Below are 26,429 nucleotides of genomic sequence, written 5' to 3'. Positions count from 1 at the left end.
TATAAGTCTTATTAAACAGAAAATTGCTTGTTTTAGAAGAAAATGACATAATAAAACTGATGGAGGTTAAGAACATAAAAACAGAATCCTCAGTAAAGTCTACGAGTCTATTCCATTCAATTGCAATCAGTGCCTCGATCACCTTTGCTCAATCTGGACAGAAAGTTAAAAAAAAAAGAGTTAAACAGATTTCCTTTTTTCAAGGCCTACGGAAACAAACCAAAGTGAAAACCCCAGCTGGGCGGATTCCCGTATACAGTGGGAAAAGTTTTAACAATGAACAATATTTATAGTTGTTCAATCATCAAGGAAAGGATTCGATGTCTTACTCTCTTCATCATCTCCGTCATCCAAAAACGGATTCCCCGATTCCGTATTCTCATCATCGTCCAAAAACGGATTACTATTATCCCCGATATTTTCGTCCTCATCGTCTAAAAACGGATTATCTCCCTTCGCAGCCTGACTGGCGGCCTTTTGTGGCGTTGGAGCTTGGCGTTTTGTTTGCGGTACTGGTGCCTGTCGTTTGACTTTAGGAACGGTGGGCGCTAGCCGCTTAACCTGAGGGGCGGCTTGACTTTTAGAAGGTACGACATGGGCAGAAGGTTGCTGGCTATCAATAGGTTTAATCTGAGAATCAAGAGTATCAATACTTTTTTGAACTTCGAGTTTGTAAGTTCCGCTTTGTTTCTTTCGCGGTGGTTTCGTGGCTTTTTCATTCGATTGAGCTCGGTCGCGATGGCGTTGATCAGCACCGCCTGAAAGTGCTCTATTTCGAATGTTTTCTTTTGGGTCTGACGGGACTTCACCGTCTGGTTGTTTGAAGGTGGCAAGTTGATATCTCATCTTCTTTTTAAAGTCTTCCATTATCTCCTCCATTTTCCTGCAAAAAAGGGAAATCTTTCAGTAATATTGACAATGTCAAAAAGTATTGTCCTGAGCTTGCAATGCAATGTTTGTATCAATCTTTCCAAGTAAGAACGCAAGCAAAGGAAGCATTTTCCATAAAAAGGATAAACTCGGGGAATAATCTATATCAAAACTGTTTGTTCGGGTAATATCATGAAATATTGACCTCTGTCAAACGTACCCAGCTGGCACACAACGTTGTTTTAACGTTCAAATAACGTTATTTGGACGTTATGAATGTCACATGGACGTTGTTTTGACGTTGTGTGCTGTCTGGGTATTGTATTGCCCTCGCAGGCTCGAGATATTCCCTACTAAACATCAGGCGAAAGATTGATAAGGTCCTGAACGAAATTCATTATACTAGTAATGCATTTATGTATAAAAGTAGAATTCATGATTGGTCGTTCATTCGTTAAGAATGTCATGTTTTTCTGGCAGTGTTTCCGATATGATGTTACGCGCTTTAAATTATCCCTACACCCTCACAAAACTTATAAAAATAAAAAGTCTATTGGGAATACGAAAGTCTATATAAATTTGAGATTGATGCTAATGATAAGGAAAACTTGGAAGATAAAAATACCTTTTCTCGCCATCACCCAAAGATGGAATCTTGGTTAAGATCTTTTCCATGTTCGATCTAAACGAACGCAAAAAAATTAACTGAATAAGAAAAATCTAGATGAGATCTTTACAAAAATTGGAATTAATAAATTTAATATGCTATGAAATATGAAATCTTCCCTTCCACCAATAAAGTATTATCCCTTTATCTTAGTGCTTTTTCATAGACATTAGTGACCTGTTTTACCCATCTTAGTCCATTGTGAGGCTGGGATTGACCTTAATTCATTCTTAGGTTTGGGCCAAAATTGAGGCTTATGTTCCTTTCTATACAAAAGCACTTGTTCAAATAAACTTACTTGGAGTTCTCCGTCATGTAGGATTCTAGTGCGTATCGCAGGGCTTCCAACTCCACCCGTGCTTGTAGTGCACCCATGGCAGAGAATTTCTGAATGCACTCAAAGATGCGTAAAAATTCTTCAGTGATCATGTCGTAGAGTACAGGGAAAATTCGCTCAATGAATTGTGTTGACACTGAAGAAACCTATGAACAAAATTAGAAGACGTAGAAACAAGTAAGGGCTTAAAAGAAATCTTCAACTATACTATGTTTCAACGTTTCCCAAGCAAGCAAAAATGATGTCTTAAAATTTTCGTCACATTTCAGATGACAGATTGAATCTTGAACTTTCTTTGTTTTCGCATTTTATATTTCATTAATTCTGACAGCAAAATTTACTTTCAGAGAAAAGTCGGAAATTCCAGTTCTTATTCTCGAGTCTAGGATGATTTCTATGAAAAACAACCATAATAAAGTGTACCTGATTATGAATGACGGTAAAACTCATCAAAATGTCTTGAACGAAACGGCGAATACCTAGAGTCAAATGAGTACAGTAATTCTATTCATGATTCAGAAAATATGTAAGCTTTCCCTAACCAAAGTTTCTAGTCTCATCGATTTTATTGGTTAATCTGGTGTTGATTTGTGCAATCTTGAAGGGAAAGAAAACAGGAGGAGCCGTTATGTTAACTACTTCACACGGCGGACCTGCGTAAAGGGTCCTGTTTTAGTCGTACAAAGATTGAATGAGGAGAGAGAAAGGACCCTCATCAAACATACACCCAAGGATGTCAGTTCAAATGTTTTGTTAAGACCATGGGACCATAGTTCCATGATAAATTGGTATAAAAAAGACGTAGTAAAATTGTCAGCAGCTAAGCTAATCAATTGCCAATATCCAAAATACACTATGAGAGACAGAGAGAATCAACTACATACCTTTGACAGGACTTTCGATATCCCATGCACTTTCACCTTGGTTGATGCCCAGTTCGATTTCACCGACCAACGGTTCACCCTTCATATCAATATAAGTGTTGAAAACGCGCTCATCCAACTTACGTAACGCTGTATCGATCTCCTGCAAATCCAAAGAAACAACATAAAAGAATATTGATCACTCTGGACGGAATGAGCTCTTTCAGAAAATTTTTGTACTTGGGGGGGGGGTGGAGGATATATTGGATATTCTTTTCGGGGGTAGTGAGAAATCTGCAAAATTTGCCTTGTTTTAGGGGCAAACTTACTCTGATTAGGGGTGATTTTGAATGTCCGGGGGTAAATTCCCAATTTCCGGGGTTAAATTTCCAAAAAATGTTATATCCTCCACCCTCATATTCATATTTTTTCTGGAAGGGCCCAATGTCTGAAGTACTACGAAGTTACTTCTTCACATCGATCCTAATCGGGTATCGAACCAAGACCTACCACACGGAAAGTAAAGGATAAAATCACTATACTAATGCTCAGTGGCGGCCTGGCAGGGGGTGCAGGGTGTGCAGTGCACCACCCAGAAAGATCTGAGAGGGGCGCCGAAAGAGCTTTTCAAGGGGGTGCCAAAATTTTGTCGATGTTTAATTGGGCGACTTGGCACCCTTCGACAAGTTTATAGCGCCTTCTATAAGTGCAATGTTAATTTTTTTCGCCTGCGGCGCTTACTTTTTATCTACACTCTTGCATCCTTTTTCTTTAATTTTTTCAAAACTACTATCAACATTGAATTGCGAAATAGTCAAAGCAAAAGAAGTGTTGTGTATCCACCAGGGGTTAAAGAGGATGCCCACCCCCAAAATGAGAAATTGCCAAAAAGATCGAAACTTGTTGATGCTCGCTTTGGTTTTTTAGGTCTTATACTGACTAACTTTCTCCTTTTTAAAATATCTTTTAAGCTGTTTGACGTTTCTCACACCAAATCTTTTTGCCTGCGGCGCCAATATTAAAAAGAGGTAACCTTTCTGATAAGGTTTTAGAAAATAAAAATATAGACTAAATCGACTTGCTAGGTATAAAATTTCCATTTCAAGTATCAACATCTCATGTTTTTATTTGAGGAACTTTATTTTTGCTGCTAAATTGGTATAAATTGGGCATTTTTAGACATTTCAAAAGTTGAAAATTGAAAAATTTTTCTTGTTCACAAAACTATGACATTTCAAATTATAACAAGGAAATAGATATCAAGTTATCATTACCACCACCTTCGTATAAATAAAAGTTTTTAACTCAACCAGTCACTGATCTTACAGACTGAGCTTAAGCATACCAGGATAATCACGACGACAGACGAAAAATGTAATAGGCTAGTGAAAATACGAGCTTTGATTGGTTGAAACTCACTAGCCTGTTAAATTTTCGTTCGTCGTCGTGAATTTACCGATTTACTTAACTTCACTAATATTTCCACTTAACCTTTAGACACCGCTGTTTTTAAAAACAGCGCGCGCTGCTGCCGCTGTTTTTTTCATGAAAATGGAGGTTTCGCGGAAAATGTCATAAAATCTGAACCGCTAAAGCTTAAGTAAAAAGTAAACCCATTTTGAAAAGCTAAGGATCTATTTTTTCAGATAATACCAAAAAGACGCCTCATCACCCTTTTAAACCTGACTACACAGCCTCAAATCAAAACAGTAAAAATTCCATGTTTACGATGTTTTCACTTTTTTTCTTTTTTTTGACAAATTGAATGAAAAAAGTGGGTACAAGGTAAAGATTGGTCCCAGAAAAATTATTTTGTGTTAGTTTATGTTATAAGCCACCATTGTGTGAAATTTCAGGGCTGAAGAAGCTCATTTCATCTCAGAATCTAAGTTTCGGTGAAGCACACTTTTCCACCAAAATCGACACTCTGGCCACAACAGGTAAAATAAGTGGTCCCATTGCTCTAAAATTGGCCCTGCACTTACCCTAAGCCTGTAAAATTACTACAATAATCATAACAGACTCTCTATCATGTAAATTCAAGCAATAAAACACCAGAATAGTGGAAAAACTGAGGCAAAACAGCCCTGAGTTGTTGGAGCTAGAGATAGGCATGTATGTCAGGAAATACCCCCTAAAACCCCTTCAAACCACATAGAAACTGCCAATAAAGGTTCTCTATCTCATATAATGATATTTATATGCTGAAACCAAGAAAAAACCAGACATAAACATGACTTTTCAGTCCAAAAATCCATCAAACACCCTCTGTCCACCACTAAAACGATGTTTTGTTGACATTTGAAAAATACACCGACATTGAGTTCCGATATCTCGAGATGTATAAAAGCAGGACCCGTTAAATTTTTAAAAAATGAACCTTCACCCCTATCCTGTCTGCTAAATTTTACAGAATAGAAAAATTCAAACTGGTCTTTATTTTATTAAACTTTGAAAGGACCCCAGTATCAAAACGTACGTGGTACGTCTCTCGGCCTGTATATATGACGTACGTGGTACGTCTCTCGGCGGCTAAAGGTTAAAGATCGAGGGCGCAAGTAAGGACAAAAATACAGGGGCGCCAATTTCATAGTTTGCACCTCCAAGAAAATTAAGCCAGGCCGCTACTGAATGCTCCCTCCTTGTGACTTGAACTCAAAACGAATTCTGATCCACCACGATTTTCGTAAAGGAATTCGCTATACTCAAATAGTTTGCTAAATTTATCCAACCTCACCTAAAGATAAGAGACAAGCCAAGTATTGAAACATAATCACAAAAATTCCTTTAATTCGACAACCACCAGTACATGAGTCAGCCATCGTTCAAAATCTTAAACAGTTACCGAAACCTCCAATGTAGATCGTTTGCACTAGCCCAAATCTTCAAAATAATGACTTACTACATCAGCAAAATCACTCCTTTAGTTTGTGCCTCGATTACACTTGATCTCGCTAACCCAAACTCAAAATATTATAACAATTGCTTCGAGACATTGGAACAACACGGCTTAATCCGTCTATTGTTAAAACTATCTTTTAGTACCCTGATTCAACAGTAAACTAGGTATATGCCTTATTGATCCAAAAACCATGTGTTAGGTAATGTTTAGCACGCAATACTTTATCCAGGAGGCCAAGGCAATGAAAGGTACAGGTAATAGTTCTCACAGTCCAAATTATGTTGTATGAAAAAGTAACAGCTTGTTTGCAACTATAGCCAAGTTTAATGACATTTTTCTAATCTTTTTCCTTCAATAAAAAGTTACAGGCCTCCGTCAAAACTGTCCAAAATGAACAAAATAAGACCGAGTGATTCAATTGAAACAAAAAGGAGGCTTAAATGAAATTCTGAAATTTTCATTTCAGCTCTATTTAAAGCTGAATAAAACCTCCAAGTATAATTTGTCAACATATGGAGAGCAAATTCATCGTAAAGGCAAAACAAACCTCATTAAGTTCTTGGATTTCGTGGAAGCCTTTCTTGATGCAGAATTCCAAAACACGAGGCATGACTACTTTCTTCACATGCTCACAATTGCTCAGCAAAACCAACACTTGATGGTCCTGTAGGTAAAAGAGAAAGATCTTTACCAGCCGACCTTTTCCCTTATTGCGGTATCAATTAATAAGGGTTACTAAATTACGTAAAAGACACTTTGAACTACTCTCATTTTTACAGGGTGTCCCATAAAAATTTACACAAACATAAAGTTTTATTATTCTATGGGGAACTTTGTTAAGAAAATTAAAGCTGTACTGTAGTTGTGGTACAAATAAAAAATTGAATGGACAATATCACCTAACATCCCTGTATGCTTTGTTGTATGTGTGTTTATCTCATAACCTGGCAACAAAGCACTCTTCTGAAAATATTCCTTAGATATTTTAGCCTAAAAATTGTAGAGATGCCTCGATTTTTTGTTTATTTGAAGAAGTCGAATTTTTCAGACTCGTAAGTAAATAAACAAAGGGAATGAATCCTTGCTGAAAGGAAGGGTCATTAATCAAGTATCTAAGCTATCAGGAAACGTTGAAACAACGTCCATAGAGCATCCATAACATAGATTTGATGTAAACAAGGATAAGAAAAAAACGTTGTGATCCAGCTGAAAAAGATGATATCTACAACTGTTGCCCAAAACAACTAAACGATGGACGCATAAATTCGATATGGAGTCGTGGTTACTTACTTATTAATTAAAAAATATAGACAGGGCATAAGTGGTTTAAGTGGTTTTGTATGTATGCGGATTATTTATGTTCAGAGATTCCTCAATCAAATCCCGCTTACTATTTGACGCGCTGTCACTGATCATTTTGAAGAGCAATTCATCAAGCGTCAATTTCAGAGTGGGATTAAGTGGGACTATTCGTTTATCATATATTTCTACTAGAGTAATACGCTAACGCGAAAAATAAAAGAATGTATAGGAAATGATACTCATCGAAATATCGTCCTCTCTACAAAGCTCATGGATTATTCCTGGAATATATGTAATATCTGACCATTTTCGCAATAGGTTTTGGTTAACTCTATCTATACCCTTATAAAAGGCAAAAATGAAAATAATTAAAGACGTTCACCTTTTGTATTGGTTCTGGCTCTTGTTCTTTACTCAATTCTTCATTGCTAGAAAAGGGAAAAATTGAAAAATGTTTAGTAAAGTCGTCTCAATATAATTTGCAGCAGAGACAAAAAAGACTGTAACTTTTGATAGAATTCAAATTAGAAAACATTCTCGTGCTCGTTTTAAAGATAATCGTCAGCCGTGCAAAATTACTCGAATCTGATTGGTTTAGAGGAGTGCGATTAATCGTTAATTGCACTATTACCACTTTTTGCACTCTTCGGCGGGGGGACACTTTTGTCCCCTTATTCTTTTCTCTCCCAAGTCCTGTGTCAAAGACTTTTTTTTACTATATAATAAAAAACAAAGACATTTTTTTCTTCAATATAAAAAAGAACAAAGAAATTTTACGTTACAATAGCTTCTTTTAATTGAAAACAAAGAAAAATTACACTGCAATGTTTTCTTTTTAAACAAAAGAAAAAAGGGAGGTTTTCGAATGTTTATATTATGACGATTACCTCGGAATCGTATGTTTTGTCGTGCAATTAACGATTAATCACTCGTAACAAAGGAGAAAATATCGTAATTTGTACTCGTCCTTCGGACTCGTAATTACTAGTACTAATCCAGAGTATAATATTATCAAAAAAGAAAAAAATTTAAAAAATGGAAAAACGAAGATGGAAAATGAACAAGAAGAAAATCAGCTTGTTATAGAATAATGCTATGATCTTCATTTTTATATCAGAGATTCTTCAATGTTAGAACGTCATAAATGGGAAAAAATTATATTCAAAATACGAGACACAATATTGGTAACAATAGGGTTGTCAATATGCTTTGCCAACCGGCTATAAAAAGAATTATCGTGTTTTCCAATCTTGTCAAAACTAAATAGAACGTACTGTTAGAGCCCCTCCCCCAAGCGGTTTGCGTGATGTCGTGATGGGGAGTTTTGACTAGCGTGATTTAGTGATTTGGAAATTTTTTATCGTGAATTTCGTGATCAGATGTCAAAAAGTGAACGTGATTTGAAAGATTTTTGAGCCGTGATGCGTGATTTGGACTTTTTCAAAGGAGTGCGTGATTATCCAAGTTTTTTGATGTTTGATGTGATCGTGATTGAAGACAAAATATGCATGATACCATCGTTTTCAGAGTTACCGCTTGGGGAGCCTCCTGTAACAAACATCGTTTTTATTGTTGTCCCTACATGTGTTGTGCAGGTAATTTCGCAAAACGTCCTCTTTTCACCGAATTTCTTTTATTTTCCTAGAAGCCTTCGTCAAAATAGTATAAAATATAACAAACCTGCTGGCGACATCTTTGTACACAGTTTTCTCCAGTGAAAGAAGGAATGCCTAAAATCAAATAGCATTCATTAGAAACATCTAATTATATTAGACTAGCGAAAGTAAAGCCAAAAAAAAGGTAAAAAAAAATAGGATAAAGCGAGTACAATTGTGATCAATAAGTACCTCAAGCATGTTTCCCAGGAGTTTGATGACTTCTTTGCGGACATCCTCACGATTCCTTTCGTCCTGTACGAAGTGAAATTTTAAATAAATCTTGAAACTTTAGATAAATGAGTATGTAATTCACAAAGTTTTTCATCATGATCTCTATGAAACCAATCAAATCCACAAATTTTCCTAAAATCTTTTACCTTGTTATCCAGTTTAGAGTCAGCCAAATAGTCATGCGCGAAACTGACTGATTCCATAAACGTCTTCTGGAATACGCTTGGCTGAAATAAAACACAAGGTTCGAATTTAAATATTATACATTAATTTTATGTTTTTAGCATAATAATAATTCTTAAAATTTCCGAAGAATTTCAATGGATCAAAATTCTCTTCTCTTAAAAATTTAAAAACATATCTTCTTCTCGACGCCAAAAAAATCTAAGTTCGAATAATTGCAGAATGGTTTAAAAGGCAATTTACCAGTAATGAAATGCAATAATCTTTTGGTGAATAATCCAGCACCCATTTCTCTTTGAGACTCATCTCGCCAACATCTGTATGTAAAGATTTGACAAAAATAACATCAAACCGTAATATGAAAGCGATCATGAATGTAGATCACTAAAAACATTTCAACCGCGGTCTTCTTTAGGCAAAAAAAATGTCTTAAAGCGTCTATCTAAGTAACGGCTGCACTGTGTTAGGTTAAGTAGAGACAATGCCAGTTCCAAGCTTGGTAATCGTGCTGAGACCAAACTTGACGAAGGTAGTAAACACAATTACATTCACTTCAAATCAAACAAAGTTAATTTCATACCATTGACAGAGGAGGAGAGGACCTTCTTGATGCAGTCTCCAACAGCACTGGTTGAAAGAGCTTTCAATGGTGAAATGATATCTGACGCCAATCCAAGCTTGTTCAAACGCTCTAATGTAGTTCTTAAAGAAAAAGAGAAATAAAATTCAATTCCCGGTTACCTTTCTTTGAAAAAGAAGTAAGCTTTTCATCCATAGCCTTGTATAGGTCTGCGAATCAGACTGAATAATCAGAGGCTACAGTATTGCTTAAACCCAAAACCTTTTACAGTGGTTTGCCGTCCGTTTGAAGTGAGGGGAAAAAATTCTGAGGAAAAAATTTTCGGGTTGGTGTCATCCATATTTTTGCACCTGCTAAACGCCATAAAAAGCTATCTTATTGTATAAAAGCATTTTAGTTTTTGAGATTTTTGAAAATTAGTCCGCCGACATTACCTGACGCATTTGACAGCACTAGGTAGCCAGGGTACCAGATGTTTCATTCGTCTCTCTTTTTCAACAGTGAGTTTCCCATATTCATCAGGTTGCAGAACTGTCTGTACCATCTCACAAAAGACCAGTAATACATCTTTCACAATCGCCTGTAAGATAGTTAAGTAACAAGTTGGATCATTTTTGAAATACCACAAATGAAATAGAGCGACACACAGATAGAGCGATGGCTACCAAAAATCAGAGTTTTTCTGACTCAAAACTCACTTTAAGTGGTTGGTTATGAATTCATTAAATGACATTTCAAGAGGGCTTCTTCCAGTAATGAGTTTAAAGCAAAAGAAAAACCCTACCTGAAATTCGTCACGTTCATTGACCTGCTTATTGTGTTGATCTTTCTGAAGATAGGCGTAGAGAAAAATAAATCATGGTAAGGCGCTTTGTTATCTATATATACTGGCAATTTTAGGAATCCGACCATTATTTACGACTTAGAGATCAAAGAAAAAACTCTCAAGATTTAATTTAAAATCTAATCCTAACCAAGATGATCTTAAAATTTCTAAATTCGCATTTTTGGCGGAGAATCTCCATTTTTGACAAAAATGGCTATTTTTCAGCTGTTTACAGGCTTATTCGCAAAAATAAATCCACACAAAATTTTCAAAACTCTGACTCGCGAAATTTAATCCGATCAGGCCCTATATCGCATACATATCATTTGAGTCTGTGTGAGTCGGTGAAATACTGCGAAATTCAAACGCCATAGAATCGGATATTTACGTACCTTTTCACCGAGTTGATGTGAAAGATAGGTTTGTCCAAGGTTCCAAAGATCTGACAGGTTTTCCGCAATCAGTTCACAAAGTGATTCAACCATCAGAATGCCTGCAGGTGTCTTTATGGCTGTTAAAGAAACAAAAGAAAAGGAATTGGTTTTTATATACCTATCTTAATCACTCAAAAAAGTGATGGAGCGAAAAAGTAGTTATAAAGAAAACCCGTCATACGAAATCGTTGGCGGCTGTTGGATAAACCACACGACAGAACGAATTATCGGTCTTAAGGGCTCTGACCATAGTCGGAAAATTGATTTTAGTATTTGAACATAAAAGTTATGTTTTAGGTTCTTTAACACTTTTAACAACGAATTGCCTTTATAAATTGCTTTTTATTTAATCAAATCCCTTCAGAGTAATTAAGAATTTTATTGCAGAAATGACGTTATGAACTTTAAAAAGACGTTAATAATATGTTGCATCACCTTCTTTTATAAAAAGTGCTAAGTTTTAATGGGTAATTAACCTTTTTGTTTCAAAATTTTTTTACACTGTCCGCAAAGAATTGAACTATTTTAAATTTTGCGGGAAATTTTTCTAAAAAGATGTGTCAAAAGTTATGACTGTTTTTTTAAGCAAAATCCAGATTAAAATTTGATGAAAAACCACTATTTTGAAAATTTCGAAACAAAGAAGCATTTACAAAAATTTTCCGCAAAAAATTTTATTGTTCGGTAAAAGATACACCATCTACTGCGAAAAAATTTTCAAAATGTTTTTTCTTCGCCGAAACTAAGCTCTTCAAAGTTGAAATACTCTTCCTCGCAAAAGTCTTCATTTTCTTTTTCATCAAACTTTTTCATTGCAATTTTTGAATTTTCAGATTCAGGAATAGTTTGTCTAACAGAAAATGTATAACATGCCATAGTTTTGTTGGTTACATCAGTCAGAAAACACATTTTAAACACGGCAGTTATGAAAAATTCACTATGGTCAGAGCCCTTAAGAACAAACGTCAGACAAAAAAATCTAAATGCCAAAATCAGACTCGCTAGGACCCCCCTTCCCACTAGAAAATTTGACTTAAATTTCGTCCCCGGTGAACACCCTACCCTACAATTTCAGCCCCATAAGGGAAATTGACTTTGATTTCATCCCCATTCGCGAAATTCAATGGAAAAAATCACACTCTAATACCATCTCGCTGGATCTTTTAAGCTTATCACAATAGAACATCTATCATAATTGAGATTTTGATAGAAAGTTTTATACCATTGTGAGAAAAAGTTCCACTGAGGCTGTGAAAGAGGGGTGTTACAAGGAAACCACTTACTGCTGTCCATCTGTTTCTTGTGTAATGCTTCTGGTAAAGACGGCGTTCTTTGATGGGTTTCTATAAGAAAAAAGAAGAAGATATAACTACTGAGGAAATATAAATCAGATGGGGCAAAAAGTAACCAAGATTTTGAGTTTGGATCTTGACTTGTTGTTAATCAAATACACGTTTTTTTATAAGAGCATCCAAAAATTTTGAGGCCCTTGGATGTTCTTAATTTTTTGAGTTTTAAGCCTAAAAAAGTTCTTAAAAACATGTTCTTATTTTGGCAATTTTGTGAATATGTTTTTGAGTCTACAAAGCCTTAAAATGTTCTTAACTTAAAGTTCTTAAAATTTTGGCCAGCGAAGCCTTGCGTTCTTTATATAGTTTGTTCTTATAAAAAAACGTGTAAAGCATCTGCTCTGCAAGGAAGGGAAGACTACACCCGTCAAAACGTATTTACTAAATTGATATTCCTGGAAGTACAGAGCTAGCAGTACAACATTTATGGTGGCCGAAGACTGCCACTTAAAAAATAAACTTTTAAACAGTTTCAAATTTAAAACAATTTTTTTGATCTTACTTTTGAAAGAAAGGTTTGTATCGCTAGCTTTCCTCTGTTTACTTTCTTTGGCAGCTGAAAACAAAATGACCACATCGTTATGTACAATTTCTAAAGTAATATGGTTACTAGTCAGGACAGGTTATAAAAACAATATCCATTTATATTAAGGTTAGTTGGTTTGTTAGAATTTAACATTCAGCAAAAACACAAGGTTATCTAACTCTCACCATTTTCAACAAAACTTACCGTCATTTCTCTAATTTAGTGCGTCCTCTAATTCATGCGGGTAAATTGTTTAGACAAATTTATTTCCTCTAAATATTAGTGCGGGCACTTTTATAATATAACAATAGCGTTCAGTTTCAGGTCGTTGTTGTTATTTTCCACCCGCGCAATTTGATTATTAGCCCGAGAAGAGTGTCATTTGGCACTAATGGCACTAAAGGGCTAATAATCAAACTGGAAGGGCAGAATTAATGACAACAACGAACAAAAGCTTAACGCTATTACTATTATTATCAATATCGGACATTCAAACAACGTTTCTTTCTAGCGTCAGCCAAGTTATTTCGCTTCAATGCAATGACTTAAGGCCGGTCTCCACTTGTGCGCGCTGCAATCGCACTTTTTGGCTTCAATCCTTTTTGCTTGGAAAAAAAGATTACGTCATAAAAATGTAGCGCACGCTCGAAATAAAAGTTGAACACATTTTAACTTTTTTCAACCGTTACGTCAGACCGCGCCAATGGAGTTGCTTCATTTTTCTTTTGACCAATAGTGTGAAAGCGTTGCGCGAAAAAGTCCGATCAGAGCGAGTGCAAGTGGAGACCGGCCTTTAAACAAGTTTTGAGTACCCTTGCGAGCGGGCCGTGAATGATCAAAAAGTGTTCTTTTTCTGACGTTAGTTTAGTCTCTTCGCTTCAATGCAACGACTTCAATAAAGTTCCGAGCGGGCCGCAAATGACGCTATCGCCCTATAACCATGGTAGTTAATGATATTTCAGCCCTCTGAAGCGTCGACGTCTTTAGTTTTCTCAGCGCGGGTATGACTATTTGAGTCATAGAACTTTTCAATACCGCCCGCCGTTCGAATCTTTAATAGCTTACTTAATGACCGCTATATGGATAATAATACTTATTTCTGATTTTCCTCTAGTTTAATACGGTAAAGGTCATATTTTTCTCTAATTATAGTATGGCTTTTGAAAAATCTGCTTAAGGATTTCTTTCTTCACAATCAAAAAATCTAAGACTGTCTTCTATTGGGATCGACAATCGGGGGGCGATTTAGCCTTGTCAAAATGTTACACTTACACTAAGAGAAAAATCCGTTAATTTCCATTAAATAGTTTTACATGACGATGCTAAGACAAAAAGCCCTAGGGTCTATAGAAAATGTTTCGTAAAGATGTTCAGAGGCGCGTCTTTATGTTGACAAAGCAGTATAAAGAAAATTCATCAAAGTTTTTGCTCGCACGACGCGGGAGGGAGAAAAAGTTTTCTCCGTTTTATGTTTAGAAATGATGTGTACGCGAATGGTGGGAGATACATTAAATGTTGTCCTTTAACCCTTAATACATCCCGCACAAAAACTTTTGATAACTTTTAAAATATTTTCCCGGTCAATACGTGATTTTATACAAATTTAAATTCTGGTCTGTAAAATACCAGGCCTCCATACAAAAAATAGGAAGATGCACAAAATGTTAAGGTTAAGACAAAGATTTCCTATTTGCAACGGTGCGAATATTTTTATCGAGAAAAATATCCAGGGGGCCTTGATGGCTGACAATGATGGGAAAATGAGCCCTGTTAGACATCTCCAGAAATTGAAAAAAAGGACCTCGGATCCATTCTTGTAAGTGTCAACTTGGAGGAAATATTTGAACAAAAACATGCATGGAATAATAAAAATCTTTAATGTTGAAATATATAATACCTTTAACCTTTGGATGGTCCCTCATATCAATGGCAAAGGTTGGAGGATAAGTTAACTTGTTAATTTCTGCAAAAACATATCAAAATATTTATGATGAAAATTTATGTGTGAGGATAAAGAACATGCTTGGTTGTGTCTGTGCGTGTTGTCGGTATGGTGATAGTATCGTTTTTACAGTGTATAGAATAAGTTTAGAATGATTTTTGAGATTTTAGTAATGTTTGATTTCCTTCAGTTTTAGTTCGGTCCTTTGAATACAAATGAATAACATGTTTTTTTTATAAGAACAAACTATGTAAGAACATTTAAAGGCTTTAGAACATCGAATTCCATAGGAAAATAAACAAAAATACTCAAAAAATATCGAAAATAAGAACATGTTTTTAAGAACATTTCTAGGCTTAAAACTCACAAAGTTAAGAACATCTGAAGGCTTCAGAAATTTTGGATGTTCTTATGAAAAACGTGTATGGTGATAGCATCGTTGTTACAGTAAGTTTAGAATGATCCTTGAGATTTATTTTTAGAATGTACCGTCAGTGTGATTGTCTATTTAATGTTTAACGTGTAAAGTTGTTTATGTGTTAAGGCCAGTGAAAGTGTTGTTTTTTATGGGTCAATGTCAATGTCTCTTTGCGTTCAGTTGTTCTTTTACGATATAGTGCGACGACAATACAGGGTGAATTACACCAAATCTGTACACTGGTTTTGAAAACAAGACAAAATGTCTTCAAATTGTCTTAGAAGTAAATGTGTTAGGTATTAGAACTTGAGTTTTTGTGGATCAGTCCGGACAGATTTGGCGCAATTCACCCTTCAAAGGTGCCATAAGCCGCAAACTACTAGAGCGACAAGTATAGCTAACTTCCAATGAAACTTTAAAACAGGTGGGTAACATCCATCTACTTTTAGTTTCTTTGGAGGACATCTTCTGAAGCTCGGTAGGGTTGATGGTGTTGATGGAAAAATAATAAAAACACTCATGTGCATGTGTGTAAGATAGTGAGCTTGAAAGAACTAAAAGCCAGACTATAAACCACTCACTAAACGGAACTCTTCTAATATCATCATCATCATCATCATCTTTCGACTTACGTCGGAAAATTTGCGTAGCCTTCCTTCCACAATACCCGATCTTGCATGACTGTCTTTATTTCCTCAATCTCGAGACCTGTTTCCCTCTTCAGAGTATCTAGGAAGGTTAACTTCCTTAGTCTTACTAGACCCGTTGGTGACCAGAAAAGAAGTCTGGATATTAATTCTTCTTTTGCTCGAAAACAGTGGCCTGCGAACTGAAGTCTTCTATTGGTGAGTATACGCGAGATGCGTGGTAGATTATTATATATTTGATTGAGGTTCGGATGGTTCGCCCAGTTTAAATTTTGAACCTTTTTGAGGAGGTTTGTATAACACCCGTCTATACTTTTTTCCATGGCTCTCGTCATTGTCCAGGTCTCCGACCCATAAAGGAGAATAGGCTCGATTAAGGTTTTGAAGGTTTGTACCTTAATCTTATTATCTAGATTAGACTTCCAAATTTTGTTTAGTTTGTTGCAGGCCCTCCACGCGAGAGATTTTCTAATATTAAAGTCTTGTTCAGATCATTAATGTGCGAGCCAAGGTATTTAAGTCATTTACTCTTTTGATATTGACACTGTTCAGCGATTTCAGAGTACGGACGGAGTCAGAAGTTGCACAGAAATTCAGTTTTTTCCCTCGTTACAAAAAAGGCCGACCTGACTAGCGGCATTTCTCGAGAGAGTGGAGAAGGTTTTCTGCGAACTGAATGGTCTCAGAGACAAGGGCGAGATCATCGGCAAAGTCTAGATCGGTGAGAAAAGTGGCGGGATTTCTTCTACTTTTTTGGGCTGTAAGTTGGATGCCCTTGTAGTTTAAAGGATCAACAGAAATACGAAGAACGTAGTCTAAAACTAGAATAAAAAGAAAGGGTGCAAGGGTGTCTCCTTGAAGAACACCAGCATGGATGTCAAACATTTCAGTGTCCCCGTCAGGAGAAATAACTTTTGCCTTGGTAGAGGTGTAGAGCGCCCTGATGGCAAGAATAATTTTGTCAGGAATGTCATAGAGTTTAAGGATTTCAAACATTTTTTCTCTGTTAATAGAATCAAAAGCCTTTTTAAAATCAACGAAACAGAGAATAACTTCTTTGTCTAATTTACGCATTTCCTCAAGGATACGCCGAATTGAAAGTATTTGCGAAAGAGTACCTCTACCTTTCCTGAAACCATTTTGATTTTTTCGCAACAAAGGATCAAGATATGGGACTATACGATTCAGGATCAGTTTGTTATAGATTTTTGAAGCGATTGGCATTAATGTGATACCCCTATAGTTTGAAGCAAGGGTGAGATCACCTTTCTTTGGCACAGGGATGATACCCCCTGTGAGCCAAGCTGATGGAGGAGAATGGTATTCGAAGGTGTGGTTACAGAATTCGAGGAGAAGTGTCAAAAAGGTAGGATCTTTCCATAAAATAGTTGGAATGTTGTCTAAGCCAGAAGATTTGTTACTAGAAAAAAGTTTTACAGTTTTCTTCAACTCATCTAAGGTAAAAGTATTAGTTGGAATGTTTAGATTTTCCAAGACTTGATGAAGTGGTAGTGCGTTTGCATTACCTGTTGGTACATTTCCGAGCAAGTCCTTAAAATGTTTTAGCCAGTTTGTCCTCCTTTTCTCTGCAGAACCTCCCTTTAGTTGAATCGAAGGGTAGTCCTTATGTCCAGATATCTCATTAATGACTTTCCAAGAAGCGGAATGTTTTTTTGACTCGTGAAAAGCTTTGATCGAGTCAATCTTTCCCTGAATAAAAAGCGATTCAGCGGTTAGGTAAGCGTCATCCAAGCCTTTTTGCGCATCTGCGAGAGCTTTACCGCTTCTTCTAGTAGCACGTGTTTGATGTTTTAATTTGGCTGACTCGAAGGTTTTGCGCGCATTTTTGACAAGGTTGTCCTCTTCTAATATAACATATTATGAAGTCAGAAAAAAAAACCAGAACTACGCTGTTAAAATTTGTACTGCTGCCTGCTAATTTAAGGTTGAGCTCAAAAGTACAAACACCTAGTATTAAGTTTAAAAGGTAAGTCCTAGTTCGCTCGCAGCCAAATCTCTATCACGGAACATAGGCCCATGTTTAGACGTTACGGTTAAGTGTCCCTCCGGTGTGATTTTCGTTACGGTGTTCATATTAGTTTCGGAGCAAGAAAACGGAGCAATTCCGTTCTGATAAAAATAGTGGAGCAAAACAATTTTGATCTGTTTGGCTTTGTAACGTCTTCTTTTTTGAAGTTTCCAATTTTGACGTTCAAACTTGTTTCGGAATCTTTTCCTTTCGGGGCGAAACGAAACCGTAACGTCTGAACATGGTCTTTAGTTTTGTGACTATTAAGCCAACGTTAAGTTAGTTAGAACCATTTGTACCACTAGTTATTTAGTACGGTGCGACACCCCTGTCAAACATTTTTTACACTACCTGTCAATGAAACCTCTTCAATTTCGTCAACAATGTTAAAGTCAGTTGTCAGTATGAGTGGTGTTAAGTTGGTCGCTCGTACTGTTAGCTTGTTAGCATTATTTGCTAGAAAAATAATATTCACATATACATAATGACAGTTGAGGAAAATTCTATAAAACTCAATAGTCATCATTAGAACTAGACTAGACCTTATTTTTGGTTGGTATATGAATTACGAATTGAAAAAACTAGTAGCAAATTAAAGAAATTCTATCAACGAAAAGATTCAGCCGATTTCAAGACATTGTATATACAGTGGAGTCTCCTTAACTTAACCAGAACACGCACGGGGAACACAAATTTGTTTGAGTTGAGGAAATCTCGAGTTATGGAGTAAGGTTTGTAAAGGATTGTTAACTGAAGGGACAAGAAAACTTGTTCGAGTTAAGGAGGTTCGAGTTATAAAGAGACTCCCTGTATTGAAAGTCCGCGCTATTATGACTTATTAAGGCAATAAAATTCCCAGAGACTTACCCAACATTTGGTGTTCCACTTGGCAATCAAGCAACATGGATTTGATCCAGAGCGCTTGTTTGGTAATGCATTCCCAGCCAGCGTTGCCAGGGTAATCAAGATCATTCAAATATCTTGAAAAATAGAGAAACGAAAGTTCTTTGTCTAAATCAGTTCAACTGATATCTTTTAAAATAGCCAATGTCAAAATAATAAAAAGTTGCACTTACCTCCTTCGCCCATTCATTGCATCTACTACCGTAAGTTTGTCTAATGTCGACATCCCTCTTCTAATTCCGACACCCTTCTTTAGAGATTAATATGGAGGTCGGAATCACTGATAGAGAAAAGATTTTTTCCTCTCTGATTGATAAGCAAAGAAAATTAGTTTCAATCAGCGATTCTGACCTTTCCTATTATTCATCTCCAAAGAAGGGTGTCAAAACTAGAAGAGTGATGTCGACATTAGACCAACTTACGGTAAATAGCCTAAATGTATGATATTATTGGGTATGGGCTATCTATAATAATGAGTTTCACCTGATGATTTTCTTTTGCTCTTCAAGAGGTGTAGGGAAATCAAACAGTTTTTGTTTCAACTGTGTGGAAAATGCAGAAATCTTTTGATCTACTTCTGCCAGAGCTGTAAGGAAAGGTTAATATATAAATGCTATAGTTGCTAACTGTTAAGGGCTACATACACTACACAATATATTATCAGGCAACATATTGATGATATATTGCTGAGTATTGAAAATGTGTCGGCAATATATTGTCAGCTCGATTTGCAATTTTCCAACAATATTAGGGGGATTGTTTACAAAAAAGAAACTTTCTTTTTATAAATAGAATACCTGCTATTTACTTCGTACATTACGGTCCGAAAACGATATTGTCAAATATTGTTCGTCAATATATTGTGTAGTCTAAGTAGCCCTTTATGAGTTCAACATTCAACTACTAAAATCGTTTCTATTTGGCAAGACAACAAAAAATGGTAAGTGTAATCAAAAACAATCAAAAGCAATCAAATGCAATTAGATTTTACCTTTTTTGAATGAAGTGACTTCCGTGTTTTGAAACAAAGCTTTGGCACGATTGTAATCGCTGATCAGAATTTCATATTCTCGCTAAAATAAAAAATTCATCAAGTCATTTATTTATTACCAGTATATAATGCTGCCCTAAGTAATAACCTCACTATGTCCTCGATATGACTAACGATCTGGCAGTATGGCGTACGATCATCAGAAGAAGGCGTCCAACCCCAGATGCTGGGAACCACAGACGTTAAATCGTGCAATAAGTAAGTACCTTATCGGGGAAAACTTCGTCGGGGAAAAGTGACGAAATTTTGCCCAAGTGACGAATTTTTTTCCCCGACGAAAATTTTCCCCGACGAAGTTTTCCCCGATAAGGTACTATGTAGACTATGTTGAGGAGCAGGCTCTGCTACTCAAAGCTACAAAACTCAGCACTTACTGTTTTGAGCTCTCTACGGACAACTGCAGTTATGCTCGGTTACCCAAGCTGCACTGAAGAGTCTTGGGAAGGACGGATCTAGATAGATATTCGCTATTCAATAGATTTCACCAAGTTCACAAAACCAGCAAGCAACAAGATTAAGCCTTGGCACGGTAAGAATAAGAGATTGTGTATTATGTAATGTGAAGTTAAGCCCCTCAAATATTTTTTGGGGAATGAACACTCACCTGTTGAATGCTTTTCTCGATACTCCTTGGCAAGTTGAAAAGAAAGCGATAACGATGTAAAACGTTGAGAACATTCCTTTTCGCATCGCAATCATCTTTCCGTTGTAAAATATCTTTGAAAAGACTGTGCGAGACAAAATCGCAACCTGTCAAATGGATAAGAAACGCGAAAATTTAATAATATTCTTTTTAATGATATAGCACCAGAATAAACAAAAGAATTTTTAAAAATCTTTGCTATCACGGCACCAAAAGCGGAGAAAGTTAAATTATATCCTTTAAAACGGTTGCACAGTAAACTTTAGAGTTTAGAGAGCTTGAGTTCCTCCTAAATCGTATCTGTTAAATCCAAAAATTTAAAGTAAATTTGAAGTATTAAAAACCTAGAGAGGTTGAAAGAATGTAAAACGCAAACATCTACATATAGTGGATTCTCACCAATTTGACATTCTATCATTCGATTTCTTTTATGAATCGAACTAATTTTTGGAGGCGAAGTACCTTTTTGGAACTAATTTTCGCGGTTGAAAAAAAAATCGGAAAATTACATTTCGCGGATTTTAATTTTTGCGGTTTTGCCCTTTTTTGGACAATAGACCTTTTTATAAATTACGTCACGAACATCACTTGCCTCGTTTTAAAATTATCGCCATGGTGATTAACTCCCAGTGGATTTTATCAAAACTAATTTCCTTTCATAAAAAAATCATTAAATGTCTCAAGGGACATAATCACCATAATAATTGTTTGAAAACGAGGCAAGTGATGTTCGTGACGTCATTTATGAAAAGGTCTATTCTCTTTCATTTTCCTAGGGATTTTCGCAGATTTGCCAAAAAACCGCGAAAAACTCTAAAATTAATTCCCGCGAAAGTTAGTTCCAAAAAGACGATAAAACATGTTAAAGAACTCAGAAAGAAACTTACTCTTGAGAACACCTTGTAACTCTTCACAAATATTTCCTCCATTAGATTCACTCTCGTTGACTGTATGCATCTCACTCACTTCTACAAAATGGGCGAAATAAAAAAAGATTTTTGCAATCGTTGTTTGTGATTGGTTATATTTGGCTATTCACATCCCATAAAAAGAAGATCATATTTGGAACGTCAATTTACTGGAATTTAGATTTCTGTAATACAATAAAGTCAAAGTTTAGTCGTACAGAATTTTGCAGTCGACAGCACAATCACGTCAAATTTTAAAACTGATGGAAACTTTTTTTGGACTGCTTGGAATATGTTTTTGGTGTTGGTTGGATATTAGTTGGTTGTATTGGACTGTTCCAGAATTAAATTCACACCCCATGATAAGAAGGTAAATTCCCTGGAAATTTGGCAGATTTTTAGGTATCTCTTCAAAACCAGAGATCTTTGCCTATAATTAAGAGAATTTCACAAACTCCTTAAAATTGCACATGTTCATTAAACGTAAGTTATGAATATGGTCTCCTTGACCTGAGCGGTAAAGTATTTTTCTGGGACAGCTTGGTTATTATGGACATTCAAAAGATGTCGTCGAAGAAATAAAAGCATTCTACTATAAATCTTGACAAGTACTTGTCGAACCCCACTCGAAAAATTAATAAGGTTTAAAACGATTATGAAAATACATTAGTTTGTTTTCAGATAACTACCAGGGGTCTTAGTTAGGCCCGACGAACGGCGAATTTCGCCAGCCCAAGGAACGAAAAAAATTACAATTCGGGCGAACCCTAAAAATATTTTTGTTTCCGGTCCACCGGGTGACGAAAAAAACACTCACCCGGCCGGCCGCAAAAAATTTTTTTTTGCTAAATTTCGATCCCAAAACTCGATTTTTTAAAGCACTCGTAGAAGTTAAAATGATGGTCTTCTTTACCTTAAATCTGTAGTAACTTGACACTGCTACAGGCTTGGGCATAAGAAAAATTCACGTGTGATCATCGCACGCCTAGATTTTGATTTACGGTGGTCTAGGTGTGCGATTATTCAAATACTTAATTTTCATCGTTTATATTTTCAATTGTGTTACAATATCTCTAAGAACTGGCACTCTCTTTCATTTTGAATATTTATCTTCAATTGCTAAAGGCTCCAAACTGTGATTACAAAGTGAACTTTTTTGAGAAAAAAGTAGAGTGAGAGAAACATTTCCCCCCAATTTTTTAAAATCCTCACTTTATGAATGTTTCTTTTTATTTTACTCACAAGTCAGCATGATTCCTTTTATAAAAACAAAGCTGTTTACTTACTGAAAAGTCCCCACTTTGTGAATGTTTCTATTTATTTTACTCACAAATCAGCATGATTCTTCTATAAAAACCAAGTTGTATATAAAAAAAACATTCTTAAAAGTTGAGTTGCAAGCAAGAATTAACAAAAACAATGCAGGGTTTAGTTTGAGATGAATAAAATTTCATTTCTATAACAATGATCAGGATAACCCCTTCATTCCAAGTGATTTCTAGGCGTGCATTTTACAGCAGAATATAAAATATCACGTGCGATAAATCACACGCCTCAAAGACCGATTCACGAAAGTTTTCCAAACAAACAAACTAACCCTAACCCTAACGATGATGTACGAAAAAAAAATGCGGCCGGGTGACGACGAAATAAATTTTCACCCGGCCGGTGGACCGGAAACAAAAATTTTTTTCGGGTTCGCCTCGCCGTTCGAAAAGTTCGGTTCGCCGCCTCAAGTGCATATTTACGCTAATCAATACAATGCACTTGCTAGAAATTCGCCGGCCTAGAATCTAGAAATCGCCAGAGTTAATTTTTCATTTGCCAGCCTACCAAAAACAAAGAAAAACCCCTGCGTATAAAGAATTTAGTTACCAAAATTACGAGTATTTATATCCAGGGGGTACTACCCTTGCCGACCGATGGGGGGGTGCTCCGCTGAGGTTCGAAAAATGGATCCTATGTGGGACTCGAAATTTGCGAAAAAAGTGACCCTGAATGGGACTGAAATTCCAAAATTTTCTCAAATTTTCTACTTTTTCCAAAATTTTCCAAAAAAAAGGGACTCGTGGAGGTTTAAAAAGGTACCCTGACCAGCGGCACATCCCCGTAACCCATTTTGCCCTAGTACCCCCCCCGGATTTATATACCGTTCAGACGTACCATTTAGTGTGTGAAGAGCTTCTAAAATGGTAGACAAATGACCACGAACGAAGCTTGTAGGGCCAACTGACTTCCTTGTGTCTTTTGATTGTAAATGATAATAACCACTCTTCAATGCGTCGAACCTGTAAGGATCAAGTGAGACAATGATAACTAAACACTATATGACTCTTCTAGAAAATGATCGTACATAAGGGGGGGGGGGTTGGAGGATATAGTGCCCGGGAGGATAGTGAAAAATCTACACAATCTACCTTGTCCGGGGGCTAAACCCTCTGTTTGAGGGTCATTTTGAGCGTCAACTAATGCTTGTCACAATTTCCGGGGAGTAAATTTCCAAAAAATGTTATATCCTCAACCCCCCCCCCCAAATATTAAATTTTTTTCTGGAAAAGCTTTAAAGTGATAGGGAAACTACTTAAACTTTTTCGCCATAAATTGACTGACATCAGATATAAATGCTGCGCTGGAGCTGGAGCTATTCATTCAGTTTCTTGGCGAGTTACACATTCATGATTTTCGGAAAATAGAAGCCTTTCAAGTATTTTGTCGCAAATTCAATTTTGTTCGCTACTGTAATGGCTTCAAAGTTTTAAGTGACGTCAAGTGTCTAATGTTTGGAGTTCGAAAACCTGGGCTCCAAACATTCGAAAAAGTAGATGTTACTACGTAAAAAAGGTTACTGCTAGGCACGAAGTAACAGACGAACGAATACGTAGGTCCGAAAAGTTAAGAAACTTTTACAACATACCCAGTGTCGAGATGTCTTTCCAACAGAAATCGTGCTGCGCTGAACTCTTCCGATAATGGATTACCAGAAGCTAAAACAAAAGTAGTCAGTGGTATTAATATTACCTACAAATACAAACGTTTCGACAGGATCGAGTAGCGGTTAAAAAGAAAACAACATCCTACATACCAGGCGAATGGAAAAAAAATATATATTTAGTGATTCCGGCAACCTAATCTCTAAAGAAGGTTGACGGAATTAGGAGGAGGGTTTTCAATATTAGACCAACTTATGATACCGGTTTTAGATCATGTTCAGACGTTACGATTCTGTTTTGCTCCGAAACGAAATGAAGCCATTCTATTGGTTACATTCTAGTTTTACGTCACTTCTAATCAATAGAGTGGCTTCATTCCGTTTCAGACCAAAACGGAATCGTCACGTGTGAACATAGTCTTAGTCAACGAATATTTTGTCTGTACACAGACCCAGTATCTAAGCTAATTTCAAAATTCATTGCCGTAGAGGGTCTGTTGTCATTGTCTTTTCTCATTTGAGATTTTTCAAACCGACCGCTGCGATGAAGTGTTGGTGAGAGAGGGTAGACGATGAGAGAAGTTTTGCTATCTATAAATCATACTTCTTCGCAGAGATCTCCGTACGGGAATTTTTTATCAAACAGAAAAAGCGCACAGAGTGTACTACGAAGCGAAGAAGAATAGCAAGAATAGCAAGTAACTTACTCTTTGGATACCATTCTTCAATCTTGTCAGCAGGCAAAACAGCCCTAAAGTTGAAAACGAACAAATTATAACGTAAAAAATAGAACCAAGAAACACCTATGACGTATCTTATCCGAGGGAAATTTTATATACCTTTATCAGGCTGACGTCAAAAAATTATAATGCCTAAATATTAGGAATAGCTTGAATTATTAGGGCTTTAATTTTTCTTATTTTAGGACGTTTAAGACCCAAAACATAATTTGGCTTGAAAAATACTAATGACTTGTAAAAGTAAAAATTTCAAAATTCATTAAAGATAAGAGGGAATGGTAATAGGAAAGATAGCAAACCCCGTTTCCTCTGGGGCCACGCCCAAAGGATCAGTATATGTCAAATTTGGTGAATAAGCACGTCTGTTTGACAAACTAGCTGTTTGGTGCTGTTTCTCTTCAAACAGCTTAGACTCGTCTACCCAAACTGCTGCCTCGGTTAATAAACCAACACGTGGGTTGTAGCCTCTGAACTTCACCATACAAGTTCCCATGTTTCCGGAGCTAGTGAATACAATGATATCTCCCATGCCGGTTTTGACGCCCGTACGTGCGTGAATCAAACGGGAACTCTTCCATTCCGCAGTATAAGTGCAGTCTTCAGCACATATGAAAACACCTACAGACAGACATAAAACATTTTTGATGAAAATTGAGTGTGGTTGAAAACGCCCGACGAAAATGATACCTGATTAGAATTAAATTTCATGGGAATTAATTTTAGCGTTTTTCGCAGTTTTTTGGCAAAACCGCGAGAATTTGAACCCTTGAAATACAATTTTTTCCAATTCTATCGACCAAAAAAGGGCAAAACCGCGAAAATTAAAAGCCGTGAAATGCAATTATTCCGATTCTTTTTCCGACCGTGAATATTAGTTCCAATAAGGTAGTTTCATTAACGGAGATAAGTAATTCTTGGTAGGCACCAACATGTCTTATACCAACTCAAATTTAAAAAGGCAAATTGCAATGAAATACAGAGTTTTAATACAAGTATAACAAGTATTATAAAGTCATGAGAAGTATTAAAAAAAGCTTTACGACAAAATGTTAAGATTAATTAAAGTAATTGCCAACTGTTTTGATAAGACCAGAAATGTATTCAAGTGAAAGAAATTTTGTGTCCCACTTACCGAGTAAATCACTTTCACTTTTGCCAAGGTTTTCACCACGGATTTTGACTAGCGTTCCAGGTGGACCTTCCGCTGGTGAGATACCCGTCACCACTGGCGCTATTTCTGATGTTACCATTGTGATGCTTTGTGTTAGCAATTTCGATTGTTTTTATCCAATGGTCAAAGATGATCGAACCATATCAAAGTTGATTTGGTTAACTTGATGGTATGTAATGTTCTTACGTTTTTCTTTAATTCTTTTTATACTTTTACTACTTTATTCTGAAAAGCAATTTTGATCATTAGTACAGAATCTTAAGATGTTTTTACATCAAACTTGTATACCAAATTTTGACTTTGGTTCTATGTCCAAGCAA

General features: G+C 36.2%; 1 protein-coding gene across 2 annotated transcripts; it reads right to left on the bottom strand.

The window, feature by feature from the left end:
• Positions 1 to 93: 93 nt before the first annotated feature.
• LOC136816824 (exocyst complex component 2-like) lies at positions 94 to 26,336 on the bottom strand. Of its 2 annotated transcripts, none has more exons than XM_067073149.1 (28): positions 26,071 to 26,336; positions 25,238 to 25,556; positions 24,906 to 24,949; positions 24,184 to 24,253; positions 23,433 to 23,557; positions 21,249 to 21,329; positions 20,323 to 20,468; positions 19,659 to 19,740; positions 19,151 to 19,253; positions 18,632 to 18,744; positions 18,116 to 18,220; positions 12,705 to 12,758; positions 12,137 to 12,196; positions 10,812 to 10,930; positions 10,378 to 10,422; positions 10,028 to 10,173; positions 9,594 to 9,715; positions 9,257 to 9,330; positions 8,977 to 9,057; positions 8,789 to 8,851; positions 8,622 to 8,671; positions 7,324 to 7,369; positions 6,187 to 6,303; positions 2,759 to 2,900; positions 2,298 to 2,353; positions 1,836 to 2,020; positions 1,496 to 1,552; positions 94 to 883 (listed from the first exon to the last, which is right to left on the bottom strand). In XM_067073149.1, the coding sequence occupies exons 1-28, from the start codon at positions 26,186 to 26,188 to the stop codon at positions 298 to 300; spliced, it is 3,309 nt and encodes a 1,102-aa protein (XP_066929250.1). In that variant the 5' UTR covers positions 26,189 to 26,336; the 3' UTR covers positions 94 to 297. The 2 variants fall into 2 exon arrangements, with proteins under 2 accessions (XP_066929250.1, XP_066929251.1); XM_067073150.1 differs by lacking the exon at positions 18,116 to 18,220 and adding an exon at positions 14,626 to 14,691.
• Between the last annotated feature and the right edge of the window lie 93 nt (positions 26,337 to 26,429).

This window comes from Clytia hemisphaerica, unplaced genomic scaffold, assembly GCF_902728285.1.
Source record: "Clytia hemisphaerica strain Z4C2 unplaced genomic scaffold, Clytia hemisphaerica genome assembly, whole genome shotgun sequence".
Taxonomy (NCBI): Eukaryota; Metazoa; Cnidaria; class Hydrozoa; order Leptothecata; family Clytiidae; genus Clytia; species Clytia hemisphaerica.
Note: the sequence above shows the minus strand (reverse complement) of the source record. Positions and strands in the feature narration are given on the sequence as shown.

Excerpts from the sequence above, each read along its gene's own strand:
- LOC136816824 (XM_067073149.1), bottom strand. The coding sequence starts at position 26,188 with ATGGTAACATCAGAAATAGCGCCAGTGGTGACGGGTATCTCACCAGCG. Across the intron at positions 6,304-7,323 it reads AGCCAGAACCAATACAAAAG|GACCATCAAGTGTTGGTTTT; the intron begins GTGAACGTCTTT and ends TTTTACCTACAG. Across the intron at positions 2,354-2,758 it reads TATCGAAAGTCCTGTCAAAG|GTATTCGCCGTTTCGTTCAA; the intron begins GTATGTAGTTGA and ends ATTTGACTCTAG.